We start from the raw sequence: 14775 nt of genomic DNA, 5'->3' as shown, positions 1-14775 counted from the left end.
AAAAAAAAGATAGAGATATATATGAGAAGATTTTATTTAAACGATAAATTAAAAATAAGTATATTTATGAGGGTTATTTTAAAGAAAAAATAAGAAAAATATATCATAAGGCAAAAAAATAAAAAAAAAATAAAAGGGTAGATATGAGAAAGGAAAAAAAAAGGAGGATAGTTTAAAAATATGATTAATCTCATTTGTGTCCCTAAATTTTGAGATCATTCTCAAATTACCCCAACAATTTGATGATTCTCATTTTATCCTTAAATTTTGAATTAGTCCCATTTAAGCCTTTTTAAAATCAGCCGGAAAAGAGGAGATTGAGTGTGACCATGTACTCGCTTTTATCATTGTTTTTGTTGAGCCAAAGTCACCAAGTTTAATAATTAACAGAGTTGATGATTTTGCTATCCTATTTGAAGACTTGGAGTTAGTAGTTACAGATAAAGATCCTGGTGTTCGTGAGCAAGTGAAGTTTGACAATCTGATTTGTATTGCATTAGTTGTGACAAGTTTGGTGATCAAGTTGGTTGTCGTTTAGAAGTTCAGGCATCGTTTGGACTTATTGGTGTTGCAAATTGGAATTACCCCTATGGGGTTTCGGAAGAGATGGCAAAGGATTATCTGGGCTTGGCTTAGTTTTGGTCAGGTAGATTGTTGGGTTTGTGGCTTTAATTAAGTCCATGAAGCTTTGTTTTTTTGTTTGGGCCTAAGGCCCGTGTCTCTCATTAAGGGCCGCAGCTTATTATTATTGTTTTTTTTGGGTAAGCATAACTTTGGTTTGATTTACATTAAGACTCAATAGAGCTTGCCGACTAAGCATATATACATATATATATATATATATATATATATGCTTATATGGATCTTGGCAGATAGCAGCCGCATGGTATTCTCCCATTAATACATATTTTCTCTCTTTTTGTTTGGTGTAAGAATATTTCGTCATAGAATTATTCTTTGACAGTTAGAGTTCTTACTTTTAAGTTGAGAGATTTTGGGTATATTCAGGATTTGGGCGGTGAAAGATTATTGACAGGCTTGTGTAATCTCGTTTTGGTTATAGTGGAATTTTTTGCCGTTTCTATTCGTGGACGTAGGCCAAAAGCCGAATCACGTTAAATCCTTTTATCTCTTGAATTTTTTTGTTATTCATATTTTGTTTTGAATTCATTTAATTTGACGTTTGACACAGCAATTGGTATCAGAGCTTTGGTTTATTCGTCAAATTATTTTGGGATTTATGACTTCTACAATGATGACAAAGTATGAAATTACAAAATTCGATGGGAAGAATGATTTTAGTCTTTGGCGAGTTAAGATGCGAGCCCTATTAGTTCAATAAGGGTTGCTTAAGGCGTTAAAGGGCAGGAGGCTTTGCCGGTAACGTTGTCAGATGATGCGAAAGAAGACCTCTTGGAAAGGGCACACAGTGCTATTCAATTATCATTGGTAGACGAGGTGTTGCGCGAGATTATTGACGAAACTACTGTTGTTGGGTTGTGGCTTAAGCTTGATAGTCTGTATATGACTAAGTCTCTCACCAATCGGCTTTATCTAAAACAACGTTTGTACACTCTTCACATGTTAGAAAGTACATCTATTCAAAGTCATCTTGATGAATTTAATAGAATTATTCTGGATTTGAAAACTATTGATGTGAAAATTGATGATGAGGACCATGCATTAATTCTATTACGTTCTTTACCTCATTCGTATGAGCACTTTGTTGATACTATGTTATATGGTAGAGACATTATTTCTTTGGAAGATGTTAATGCGTCTTTGAATTCCAAAGAACTGAAGAAAAAAGTGTTTGAAAATTGTGATGAAAATCAATCAGGTGCATTGATTGTTAGAGGTAAAGAAATTGAAAAATACAAAAACAAAAATAGAGGAAAGTCTAAAAAAATAAAAGGCAATTGCAATTATTGTCGCCAACCAGGACATTAGAAAGTTGATTGCCCAAAGCTAAAAGGAAACAAGAAAATTGGTGAAGAAGCATTAACTAATATTGTTGAGTATTTTAAAGATGATGATTATGTCCTATCTGTGTCTGGTGATTGCGTAGGCAATTTCAATTTTTTCTTCTTGCATTCTTGATTCGGGATGTTCTCAACATATGTGCCTAAATAGAGATTGGTTTATTGATGATCAGTCTATTGATGCAGGTGTTGTCTTTATGGGGAATAATATGTCCTGTAGAGTTGCTGGTGTTGGAACAATCAAAATTAATATGTTTGATGGTAGAGTTACAACTTTGTTTGATGTTAGAAATGTGTCAGATTTGAAAAAAAGTCTTGTTTCTTTGGAGACTATCGACTCATAAGGTTATAGGTATTCTGCTAAAAGTGGAGTTTTGAGAGTCAGTAAGGGAGCTTCTGTGGTGATTAAGGGAGGGTTGCATAATGGCCTCTGTAGGGTAGTACAGTTGTTGGTGTTATTGTGGTCTCATCTTGCTTAGATCCAGATTTTAGGATCACTCGTTCATGGCATTTGCATTCGGGTCATGTTAGTGATATGGGGATGTCAATTTTGACGTTTGTTGATGACTATGATGGTGTGCAATTTGGTGAGAGTTACGGGTTCTGCGAGAAGAAGATAGTGAGACACCACACTATTTGGGATTTGCCACAACAGTTGTTAGTCGCAGATAGTATGAATTCAACTCTCTTGGGAAAAGCTTGTTGTTTGCTTTCTAAGTTTGGTTTTCCAGCATGCTACTTGGTTAGATCTCCATCAACTACATTTGGATTGAAGACTCCGTTTGAGGTATGGTTTGGTTGCTCTGTTGATTTTGTTTTGAGATTTGGTTGATCCGTTTGTGCTCATGTGAATGATGGTAAGCTTGAGCGAAGGACAAAAACATTCCTAGGATTTGAGTTTGGGGTGAACGGCTATTGTTTGTGGTTATTGTTGAGAAAAGTGCATGTGTGCGTTGTCCTACATAGAAAGTGGATGAGAATGTGAAGTGATTTATATACATAGACGGACCCAAGACCTAATAGGTTAACCTTTTGGGTTAAGTTGGGCTCCTGAAGTGTGTTGGGCAAGTTTCGCATGTGGTGTCTCCCCAAGTCCAACAAGTGGTATCAGAGCCGATGGTTCATATGGGTCAAGCTATCACACTCGGTTGCAGTTCCCATGTTGCCTCATGTGGAGAGTTGGTGTTCTCGCAGGTACGCGGATGGTGGAGCATTTGGTGGACTCGCATGGTTTCGGCTCTCTTTTTCATGCTTGAGTTGGCTCCTGTTTAGAGTGTGATGTTGTTTGGAGTGTGATGCTTGGATGTACCGGCTACTTGAAACTTTAATTCGAGGAGGAGCTCGGTGAACGCACACATGAGGGGGAGATTGTTGAGAAAAATGCATGTGTGTATTGTCCCATATGGAAAGTGGATGAGAATGTGAAGTGGTTTATATACATAGACGGACCCAAGACCTAATAGGTTAACTTTTTGGGTCAAGTTGGGCTCCTGAAGTGTGTTGAGAAAGTTTGGCATGTGGTGTCTCCCTAACAGTTTTTAACAAAAATTCAAATAAAAAGACCATATGACTGTATTACTATATTTTTTTTCCTATCAATTCTTAATAGAAATTACAAAATAATGGGTTAAGTGGGAATAAGTAAAGTTCAAGGGAGTAAATTGAGAGTTTTTAAAGTTTAGGAATAAATTGAGAATGACTCTAAAGCTCAGGGGAACCAATGATAATAATCCTTAAAAATAAAAGAAAGGAAGGAAAGAAAGAAATAAAGAAAGAAAGAAAAAAAGGCGAAAGAGGGACGCATGCAACAAAACCCGTCTATGAAAATGGATTCGCTCTTAATATCAAAAGGTATAGACATGGTCGTAAATATTGCCGATATTTCTGAAATTTCGGTATTTTATAGGTTATGGTATTTTTTTGACTACAATATTGATTACGGTGAAATATCCGGAAAATATCAAATATATATATATATATATATATATCGATATAAATATCATTAACGGTAAGCATATAGTATAATTTAGTCAGAATAAAAGAAAATTTTAGAGAAATTTCAGAAATTATCCAAATTGAAAATATCTGCTGTAAAGTATTTGTGGTTTTTTTTTCTTAACTTTACTTGTTGAATCATATGATTAACATGATTACAAACTTTATTGAAGGGCAGAAGTATCTTTCATTTTTTTTTAGAGAAAGCAAACGTTGAACACTGGAGTAAAAAACTATTCATGTTTTTAGAAATTATGATGGATACAAAATTTTCAATTGTCATAATTCTAACGTACCAGTACGGCACTACCATCATCTCATAGTTCACCGTTTTTCATTTATAGAAATATTGTGGAAATTTTCATTTATAGAAATATCAGCTGTAAAGTTTTTTTTTTTTTTTTTGTTTTGTTTTTTGTTTTTTTGTTTTTTTATAAATTTTACTTTACTTGTTGAATCATATGATTAACATGATTACAAACAATATTGAAGGGCAGAAGTATCTTTCAATTTTCTTAGAGAAAGCAAACAGCACTGAAGTAAAAAACTATTCATGTTTTTAGAAATTATGATGGATATTAAGAGGATGTTTGGTACCTAGATTCGTTTTCTGATTCGAATTATGGTTCGTAGTTCGCTACAGTATTTTCTCTCATAAAAAATATACGTAAATCGAAAATAGTTCTAATCACATGGTTTTAATTTATGAACCAAACGTCTTCTAAATTTTTAATTATCATAATTCTAACATACTACCACTATCATCTCAGGTAAAAAAGATTGAAAGAGTTCACAATTTTTCGTTTATAGAAATATTGTGGAAATGAATCAACAAATCTATACATGTGACATGTTAAGCATAATCAAATAACATGTCAGGACACTAAATATTGTTTGAATCAAGATGAGATTAAGACCACATTTGAGTCTCATACAACTGCCTTTTGATACTGAAAAAACTAATATGTATGATATATTTTTTTTTATGTAGAACTTGTTTTTATGTCTATTTTTAATGTTTATGCTACTATAAAGTATTAAAAATATGTTTTGATGTGAAAATATGTAATTTTTGTTGTTTTTTTATATTTCTAACGATATCAATATTTTTTCAAATTTTTTTTTAAATCTAAAGTACTAATATTTTATATCATACTGATATTTTCATCCTTAATAATAATATTACATGCAAATAGTAGCCAGCTTATAAGGCTATTAAATTCAAGGTTCAAGAGATGGACACGTAACCTATTTGGCTAGCTGAGGAGTAGTTCAAAGCTTCCCTGCGTGTTCGAAATAATATTTAGATACGTAGTTAAAATTTTAATATAAATAGAAAATAAGATTTTAATTAATATTTAATAAATATAAAAAATAAAGAGAATTGATATTTTTTATTATTTAAAAATAATTTAAACAGTTAAATTTTAAAAAAGAATTAAATTTTAAATTAGATAATTTAATTAAGTTTAAATTAAAAATATAATTTAAATTACGTATTTATTAAATATAATTTTAAATTATATTAACTGTTTAAATTGAATTAAATTAGTAAAATAAATAGAATTAAATATTGCCTTAATTTATGCTCATCATTGGGAACGTGAAGGAGGGAACGAATATAATTTTCTTTTTTTTTTTTAACATCATAAAGCTTCAGCTGCTTCTGACGAGAAAATTAACCAAGTTGTACAATGTACACAGTACACACGTGTTGTTTGGCAGAATTATTATTCTTTCAAAGTTTCAACATCAACAGCGTGTCGAATTTACACAGGTTTATTCCGCTCAAAGCGTTTCAGACCACCGGTTTTGTGGCTCAGTTCAAGTCTCCAAATTCCTATGGGATATGCTTTTCCACCTTTTGCAATAAGGTTGGTTCATTTTATTGATTTAAATTTTAAATTTTTAGAGTTAAATATTTTTAAAAATTATTGTAATTAATTTTTTTTATTATAATTAAAAGTTTTTTTTTTAAAAATTATCACATTTTAATTTAAATTAGTAAAGTCAACAAAAAATGTATTCAATTATTTTTTATTGGTGAAATAGCGGACCCCACTACTTTCTCCTAAAGATCCGCTGATTTTGTTGGATTAGGATTCATATTTCAGAAAGAGAAGAGGAGGGATGATACAGATAATCAATATTGTCCAGCTAGCCATCTAGCTATATCTAGCTGCAATATTGTATGGCTTTATTATAAGTCCAGGTGCATGTACATGCATGCAATGATTGTCGCATGTATAAGGCTTTTGCACTCGGTAGTAAAATAAAAAATAAAAAATCAAATATTCTTTGATAGGCATCTTATTAATTTTTTATTGTTAAATTTTAGAATAAAATAATATGTATAATAAATAATTTTTAATATAAATTTAACAATTAAAGAGTAAAATATTACCAATAATTTATTTATTTTTTGGTCCTATAAGAGAAACTCTTAAAAAAATAAATAAGAGCTATGAGCATTAAAATAATAATTACATTTCTTCAGCAAAATATAAAAATACATACTCTAGTTTATATAAACTTAAAGATTCTATCATTACTGCCGGAGTAAGAAAATAGGGACATGAAGTATATATACCTTTGCCTTTTAACTAAAATAATTAACAATGCTAATAGAATCTAATTTACTTTTTGGATTTTATAGTTCATAAAATTTTGAATTTATGCAATCTTTGGTTTATTAGTTTTTTTAAATATGAAAAGTAAATTTAAAAGTAAAATCTAGAGTATAACAGAAACTTCTCTAAAACTTTCAATATAAACCGTGCAAATTGAAAAATTTAGGGGATAAAGTAAGAAAAAAAATTTCAAAATTTTTTGTTGTTGAGCCGGTAAAGGAGCGTACTTGGAGTGGTGCCCGATAGGACTCTATCACTGTCTCTCACAAAACTTTTATGAAGAAGCTACATTTTGTAGATTTAAACCCAATATTACAGAAAACAATTTTTTGTCCTACAAATTTTAAAGCAACTTTAAAAAGCAAGGCCAACCATGCCATATAATAAAAGGAATCACATGCATAAAGTTGTGATGAAGTAACTAAGGGGACGTTTGGTTAGAGGATTTAAACCATGATTTGAATCATGGTTCATGGTTCACTACAGTGTTTTCTCTCACAAAAAATACACGTAAATAAAAAATAGTTCTAATCACATGATTCTAATGATTCATGAACTAAACGTCTCCTAATTATCAGACAAATCAACAAACAAATAAATAAAGGTTAAGTTGAAGTTCTCCAAGGAAAGCTTGTTATGTAAGATCGGTTTCATCGCACAAGAAGATGCAATGTGTAGACGTGTGGTACCATGGATTTGGCCTCTAGAGAAGCAATTTGCTGGGCATGCATCACAAGTCGATGTTGTGCGACATGCAATTAATTGCCACAACAATTTGAAATATATACCTTCGACGCAATTTGGCCATACATAATCAAAGGAAAAAAAAAAAAAAACAACATTAAAGGAACAAAATCTAAGTTTGAATATGATCAATAGTACTAGAATATATAGTGGTCAAGACAGTAAAGGAACAAAATCTAAGTTTGAGGCGAGCCTAGTTGATTAAACGACGAATTATGACGGCTGGAAATCCATATAGTGTCTTGTATATATGTTCAACTTCACTGGAAATAAATGAATAGTCATAACATTATATTCTAGAAAAAAAAATATTATTCTAGAAATGTTTTGAGTTGCCATTTGTGGGTTGCGACGAATATAAAGCTAACGTAGCCGGCGGGAATCTTAAATTATGCTTTGTCACGCCATTTAAAAGCAAACACAAATAATTTCACAATGATCATCCCTTGTCATTGTCGTTCAATTATATAAACTAGAAAGTATCCTTCCCCAGTTGATAAATATTGATAAGATATTGTTTTCGTTTTTAATGTTTAGAAAGCATATTCATGCCGAGAAGCACCATAAAAAGCCTAATTCCCATTTGCGCAGAGATATGATTTTTGAAGTGGGAAAAAAAGTTATATTCTTCATTCCCATCAAGACAAACCCCAATACGTGTTGGATTCTTGACGAAGGGCACATATAAAAAATGATGACACATATCTTAAAAAGCTTTCTTTTGCCTATAGGGATCTCATAGGACAAACTCTACCAAATTAACTCACGTCCTTAGTGGGTTCTCTTGACATCTTTCGAATAAACAACACGTTTAATTAGAAAGATTACCAGACATATCCTTTCCATAAATAGATGACAGTTTATCGAATCTTTGAGCTTCTAAGCCAAGCTCGTAATAAAATTATTGTCTATTTGTTTTGCCTATAAAATCCCCTCATAGCCTCATAACCCCATTGCACCAAGAAATCATACATTATATATGTATAGTTCTTAAACCCTTTTAATTTCCTCTCTCTTTTTTTGCTTCCCCGTTTTTGGTTTTAACTAACAATGTCAAGGATCTTGGAGCCAGCTCTGAGTGTAGGAAGAGTAGTGGGAGATGTGGTAGACAATTTCACCACAAGTGTAAGAATGAATGTCGTTTACAACTCCAACAAGCAAGTTGCTAATGGCCATGAGATCATGCCATATGTCGTTATTTCGAAACCTCGGGTTGAGATTGGTGGGGACGACATGAGGGCAGCTTATACATTAGTAAGTTAATCAACTCACCATATGATCTATATCTAAGTACTTCATTGCCATTAGTAAGTTAATACTAATTTATATATCACTATCACATTTGCTATAGTGCTGTTCTTTGTTTAATTTTGCTTCAAAGTTTTGAAGATTGTGACGTACATTCTATGGGAGTGCCATTAATTTATTTTTATTTTTATTTCAATTATTGAAGATTATGACAGACCCGGATGCTCCAAGCCCTAGCAATCCGTACTTAAGAGAACATCTCCATTGGTTAGTATTTCGAATAACCAACTTCTATTTCTTATAGTCATGTTATATATGCACATTCTTTAAAGTAGTATTTAGCTCTAATTAAGTAAGGCATAATTAAGTAACAATTTCAACATTAATCTATCTTTCAGGATGGTCACAGACATTCCTGGAACAACTGATGCCTCATTTGGTAGGTGTTCTCATCTTTAACACGTAGATTATATGTATAATTACATTTTCTCCTTATTATTCTTCTTCTCTATGTTACCTAAATAATAATTATCTAAATAACAGGAAGAGAAATTCTGAGTTATGAAACTCCGAAGCCGGTGGTGGGCATCCACAGATACGTGTTCATCTTGTTCAAGCAGAGAGGAAGACAAACCGTGAGATCTCCAGATTCCAGAGACTATTTCAACACAAGGACATTTTCACAAGACAACAATCTCGGCCTTCCCGTCGCCGCCGTCTACTTCAATGCTCAGAGAGAAACTGCTGCGAGAAGAAGATGATATGATCATCATAATTAATTCAAGTTCAAGAAGGGAAAAAAAAAATTTAGTTATAACTAACTAAAAACTACGATCATTATCATCTACAACAAACGACAAAAATGGGGTTCTTCTTTTTTATCTTTTGTTTGTTTGTTTGTGTCGGTGAAGATTAGTCTTCACTTTGATGTGTGAGTAAAGTCCTAAATTTCTTGTACTGTGTTGCTAGTACGGACCTTTTTCTTGGTTTAATGGTATTGGCATTAGTTAAGTAGGGCAAGTGTTTTTGTTCTTCTTGCTAGGTTTCGGAAGACAATATTGAATGTGGGTCCTACCACTTTGCATGCTTCGTTGAAGATGCGGTGACATGATTCGTAGCTCGTTATAATATTTTTTCTCATAAAAAATATACATAAATTAAAAATAATTTTAAATTTATGAACTAAACGTCTAATTAATTATCGGTCGTGACTGGACTCTAGTACATATAGCATCACGAGACTAGAGAGAGCTATATATACTATGTGTCATTTCTTCGAGTCTTCGACTAAGTGGCATGCTATTGGCTTGCAAAAATTTATCTGAAAGTGTGGTACATTGCCAGCTCTGCTGGTTTCATGGTGGATTATTATGTCTCTCTTTTTAATAATTAATATAGTTATAATCATTGGAATTGTTTTCACCAACACTCGGATCAGTCACGTGTGCGCAACTTTTTTGTTCGTAATATTCATGTAACATTAAGTGTTATACCTAAAAAAAGTTAAGGGGTTGTTCTTTTATTATGAAACTCAGGAAAAATTTAAATTCGAGTTACAATTTTATTCAAGTTCATGTTTTTTTGTAAAATTTGAGTTTAAACTCGAGTTTGGGACTAAACTCGAGTTCAAATTTAACCTTCAACTCGAGTTCATAAACTCGAACTCAAATTATTGAACAATATTTTTTTTATTCTTAAAAGTGTCATAACTTTTTCATATTTATTCTGATTGAGATGATTTTTTTTTCTATGCATTCACAATGAAAGACGAATAAAACTCCACCATATACTTTATTAAAATTTTGCATCACCATCGAGTTTTTATTAAAATACTATATAAATATAAATTTAAGTTTTAACCTACTCAAATACAAACTCAAAAAGATTCTCAATTTAAATCATAACACACGTGTGCACATCTAAACACAAACTCAAGTTATAATTTCAACTCAAATTATAACTTAAACTCAATTCAAAATCATCACTGAAATCACCCAAACTCAAAAATGCAAAAAAAAAAAAAAACAACCCTTAAATGTTATACAGACGTATGAATGATATTATATGGGGATAAAAAAAATCTTATTCGTTGAGCTGTATAAAGCTAGATTTAAAACTCTGCCTATAATTGTTTGTCATTCCTCGGTGAAAAAGAAGACCAAACAAAAGACGAAAAGAAAATTTGAGTGATAGAGGTCAGAAGAAAGTAAAAGCTTATCCATCGCCGGTTCCCAATATTTATTTTGACTTTGTTTAGATTACTTGAAAACAATTTTATGACCCGTTTAATTCGCTGATTCGAGTTTTTAATTTGAGTTGAGACGTGACTTTATATGAGAGCTTTTTACTATAATAAAAAAGTTAGATGTGACTGTTTTTTAGAGCTTTTTACTATAACAAAACTCAAATTCTAAACTCAAATCGGTGAAATGAACGGAGCCTTAAATCTAAAAAGCTGCTATTTAGCCCGAGTCGTAAAGACTCACGACCCAAATGGAAAAAAGAAAAAAAAGACGCCATGTGGTCAATACTTCAGCTCATTTTATGTACTATAGTTTATTTTTATGGGTGTATTTAGAATTAATTTTAAAATGATTTTATTTTTATTAAAAAGTAAAAATAAGATTGTTTTGAGAATTATTTTGTAACCGATTTTAAAATTATGTTTGATTAATATTTTAAGAGATTATTTTGAGTATAATAAAAAAATAAAATTATATTTATTAATTAATATATTATAATATTATTAATAAACACTAAAATATGAAAATAATAATAACAACTTTTAACTATTTTTTAATTTTTTATAAAAAATATTATCACTATTTTTATTTTTATTTTTAAAATATTTATTAAATAAAAGTCGTTTCGTTTTTACTTTTTTAAAAGTACGTAAAAACTGTTTTTGAAAACGGTTTCCGCCCACCATATTTCTTCATACCGTTTCCCCAAAAACTTTTTTGTGAACCCCACCATGACTTTTGGGTTTATCTCTGTTTCCATCTTCTCTGCACAACTTGTTCTTCACGGGTAAAAAAAAAAAAAAAGAGAGATCTCCGTTTGGTATTCAGGATGTGTTTGACAAATCTATGGCCTATGGGCATAGTTCAACAATATGGGTTTTGCAAGCTTAAAAGCTCCACAACTTTGCCAATGAAGAAGAGAAGCAAAGAGCCCTAATCACTCCTTTTCCGAATTCGACGTCGCCAATGACGGTCTTTTGGAAGTTGCCCATGAAAAATCGCAGACTTTGAGCCCACTAGCATCTGCTGATGCACCAACTTCCGATTTCCGGCTGTCGCTCGGTGATCCTTCGGCTTGGCCTTCCTTCGAAACTTCGTATTAATTTGAAAGACTAGTTTTTTTTTTTTTGGGATCCCAAAAAAGTTATCAGTATATGAACCTCAACTAAAGACTCCATCAGCAAGGATGGTGATAAAGGGGTTGTTATTTTAGAGTGTAATTTGAGTGTAGTTTTTGAGTTATAACTTAAATTGAAGTTGTAACTTGAATAAAGTTAAAATTTAAAAGAATGTGAACTTGAATAAAATTAGAACTCGAGTTGTCTTTTTTTGAGTTTTTTGGACAAAAGAACATGCCCGAAATTTTCCACTATGAACTTTAGTCCACGTGAACTTTAGTGGACGTTTGGTTCACGTATTCAGAATGATTATCAGTTTACATGTATTTTTAATAAGAAAAAATATTATAATAAACTGCAAATTATAATTTGAATTATAACACGAATCCTCATATTAAACACTCTCTTAGAATTTAGATGATTAGATTGAAATCACAAATCTATTAATAAATTTTCACTTTTGTTTTTCTTTCTATGGTAGATCACGGAGCTAAACACAGAAGGAAGAATAAGGCCCCATTCACTTCACCGATTCGAGTTTAGAATTTGAGTTTTGCTACAGTAAAAAGTTCTCAGAAACAGTCACATCTAACCTTTTTTCTACAGTAAAAAGCTCTCACATAAAATCACATCTAAACTCGAATTACAAACTCGAATCAGTGAAGTGAACAGAAATGATGGAGAGTAAAAGTCCTTTTAGTTAGTTTCTTTCTTTTTTTTTTATGAAACCAAATATAGAAAAAAATCTTCTCCGCCACGTAATATGGTGGTCAGTTTTTTATTTATTAAATTTATATAAAATTATGTAAAAATAAAAAAAATATGTAAATTTAACTCTTAAAAAACTCAAATTTATTAATATATTAAGAGTGCATTTAATTAGTGTATTCGTATTATGATTTGAATCATAATTTATAATTTATTATAATATTTTTTTATAAAAAATACACGTAAAGTAAAAAAAATTTTAAAATAAAAAATAAAAAATAAAATTAGGGGGCCCCTTTTAGTGAGTGCCACGCAAGGTCGTGAGTCTACGAGTAGGGACAAAAAGTGTTTTCCTTAAATCAGGGGATAATTATGTTAGATTTCACGCAGTAATTGGTCTACTTTATCTAGTTTTATGTAAACGTACAACAGAAAAGTCAAAACTACCAGTGCAAGTACTCCATTTTGTAAAGGCCTTGGGTCCCACACATATCCGTTACTTAAGTTAGAAGACTATTTTCGCATCGAGATTGGATTAGATAATCACCTCAACTTATAAAAAACAAGAAGCAGAAAAAAATAAATTAAGGTGGAGTAGAGTGAAAAGAGCAAAGAAATTCCCATAAAAAAAAAAAGCGCAAATAAGTAGTGTAGAAAGCACGTTTTCTAATATTCAAAATTCAAATGTACGAATCATGAATATCATATACCAGCTGGTAATTTTCTTTTGCTGCAAGATTTCTAGCGCTTCCCAAGAATTGATGAAATCCAATGTGACCAGCTATTTTGTAGCCAATATATTATATACCTTAATATAATAATAATAACATGTTATCCCTTTGAAAAAAATAATAAAAGTAGTAGTAATAATAAAAGAGATTCTCTGACGTATCAATAAATTATGTTTTTTTAATTATTAAATTTGTGTATTTTTTAATTTTTAAGTGATTTTGTATAGATTCGATAGACAAAAAATTTAATTTATTGGTATGTTGACGTACCGAAAAAAATTCATAATAATAATAAGAAACATTCTCCGATACGTTAACATACCGGTAAGTGAAGTTTTTTATCTGTTAGGTCTTCATAAAATCACATAAAAGTTAAAAAATACACAAATTTAACAATTAGAAAAACTTAACCTACTAATATACCAAACGTAGTAGAAAATCTTCCTCATAGTAATTGTTACCACAAACCAAAACCTGCTGGTTCAGTGCCAAACCGACGCCGGCGGTTAAGGTAGATTGATTGCCGTTTTAGGCTTTAGCTATTAAGAGCGTTCGGTTATTGAGCTGTACATAATTTTATTTTTCTTAAAAAAGAGCTTATATGTGTAAATCTGTAAAGTAATATGTTGTTTTGAACCTTAAAAACAGGGAAAACATTTTTATTTTATACATTTTTTTTTAAAAAAAGACATGTTTTTCTAGTTTCTCCGAAACGATCGAGACCACAACATCATGATCGGTGGCTGTTCGGCACTATTTTTTTCTCAGTCGGGTTTGGGAATTTGACTGAAAAACTGAAGGACTCAGTTGAACGATCGCAATTCGCAACCAAACTTAAAATGCGAAAATGCCCCTAGTTGAAGTACGATGTTGGAAATATATACACACATATATATATATATATAAAGTTGTAGTAATACTGTAGTTCACGGCAATGATCTTCTAATAGACACCCAATTACTTTTTATTCTAGAACTTAAGGATGGGGTTTGAACTCTACACGTAATCAAGAGGCAGAGTTAGGCACTTCAGACCAAAGCCGGCAATCGTAAAATGAACTAAGAAAGATGCATATAATTTTGTTTCCTTGTTTGTATTCAATTACAATCGAACCAAACATCCAAACACTTTTTTTACATTTCTCTCCAAATCATAAGAGCAATTCTTAAGATAGTCAATTTGCTACTTGAGCCCCCCAATGGACCATGTAGCCAGCGAAACAAAAACTGCAAGCAAACATGGATTTGTATAACTCACAGTCTTGAGACAGGAAATTAAATTACACTACCTTGAGCTGCAATTTTCGGTAGAAAAAAATTTCTCTTCCAATTGAAGCAGAAAGGGAACCACCCCTCCCCCCCGCCAAGCCAGTCAAG

General features: G+C 31.3%; 2 protein-coding genes across 2 annotated transcripts in view; one reads left to right on the top strand and one right to left on the bottom strand.

The window, feature by feature from the left end:
* The first annotated feature begins 8215 nt into the window (after positions 1-8215).
* On the top strand, positions 8216-9611 carry LOC21398841 (CEN-like protein 1). Its single transcript, XM_010109116.2, has 4 exons — positions 8216-8605; positions 8805-8866; positions 8998-9038; positions 9143-9611. The coding sequence occupies exons 1-4, from the start codon at positions 8402-8404 to the stop codon at positions 9358-9360; spliced, it is 525 nt and encodes a 174-aa protein (XP_010107418.1). The 5' UTR covers positions 8216-8401; the 3' UTR covers positions 9361-9611.
* Positions 9612-14449: 4838 nt separating this feature from the next.
* The window catches only part of LOC21398840 (E3 ubiquitin-protein ligase XBAT33), a 21283-nt gene continuing 20957 nt past the window's right edge, over positions 14450-14775 (bottom strand). Inside the window, exon 12 of the mRNA XM_024172864.1 lies at positions 14450-14758. The gene's annotated coding sequence lies outside the window, so the exon portion shown is untranslated. The remainder of the gene's footprint in view (positions 14759-14775) is intronic.

This window comes from Morus notabilis, unplaced genomic scaffold (genome assembly GCF_000414095.1).
Source record: "Morus notabilis unplaced genomic scaffold, ASM41409v2 Scaffold759, whole genome shotgun sequence".
NCBI classification, from domain to species: Eukaryota; Viridiplantae; Streptophyta; class Magnoliopsida; order Rosales; family Moraceae; genus Morus; species Morus notabilis.
Note: the sequence above shows the minus strand (reverse complement) of the source record. Positions and strands in the feature narration are given on the sequence as shown.

Excerpts from the sequence above, each read along its gene's own strand:
- LOC21398841 (XM_010109116.2), top strand. The coding sequence starts at position 8,402 with ATGTCAAGGATCTTGGAGCCAGCTCTGAGTGTAGGAAGAGTAGTGGGA. Across the intron at positions 8,606-8,804 it reads TGAGGGCAGCTTATACATTA|ATTATGACAGACCCGGATGC; the intron begins GTAAGTTAATCA and ends CAATTATTGAAG. Across the intron at positions 8,867-8,997 it reads TTAAGAGAACATCTCCATTG|GATGGTCACAGACATTCCTG; the intron begins GTTAGTATTTCG and ends TCTATCTTTCAG.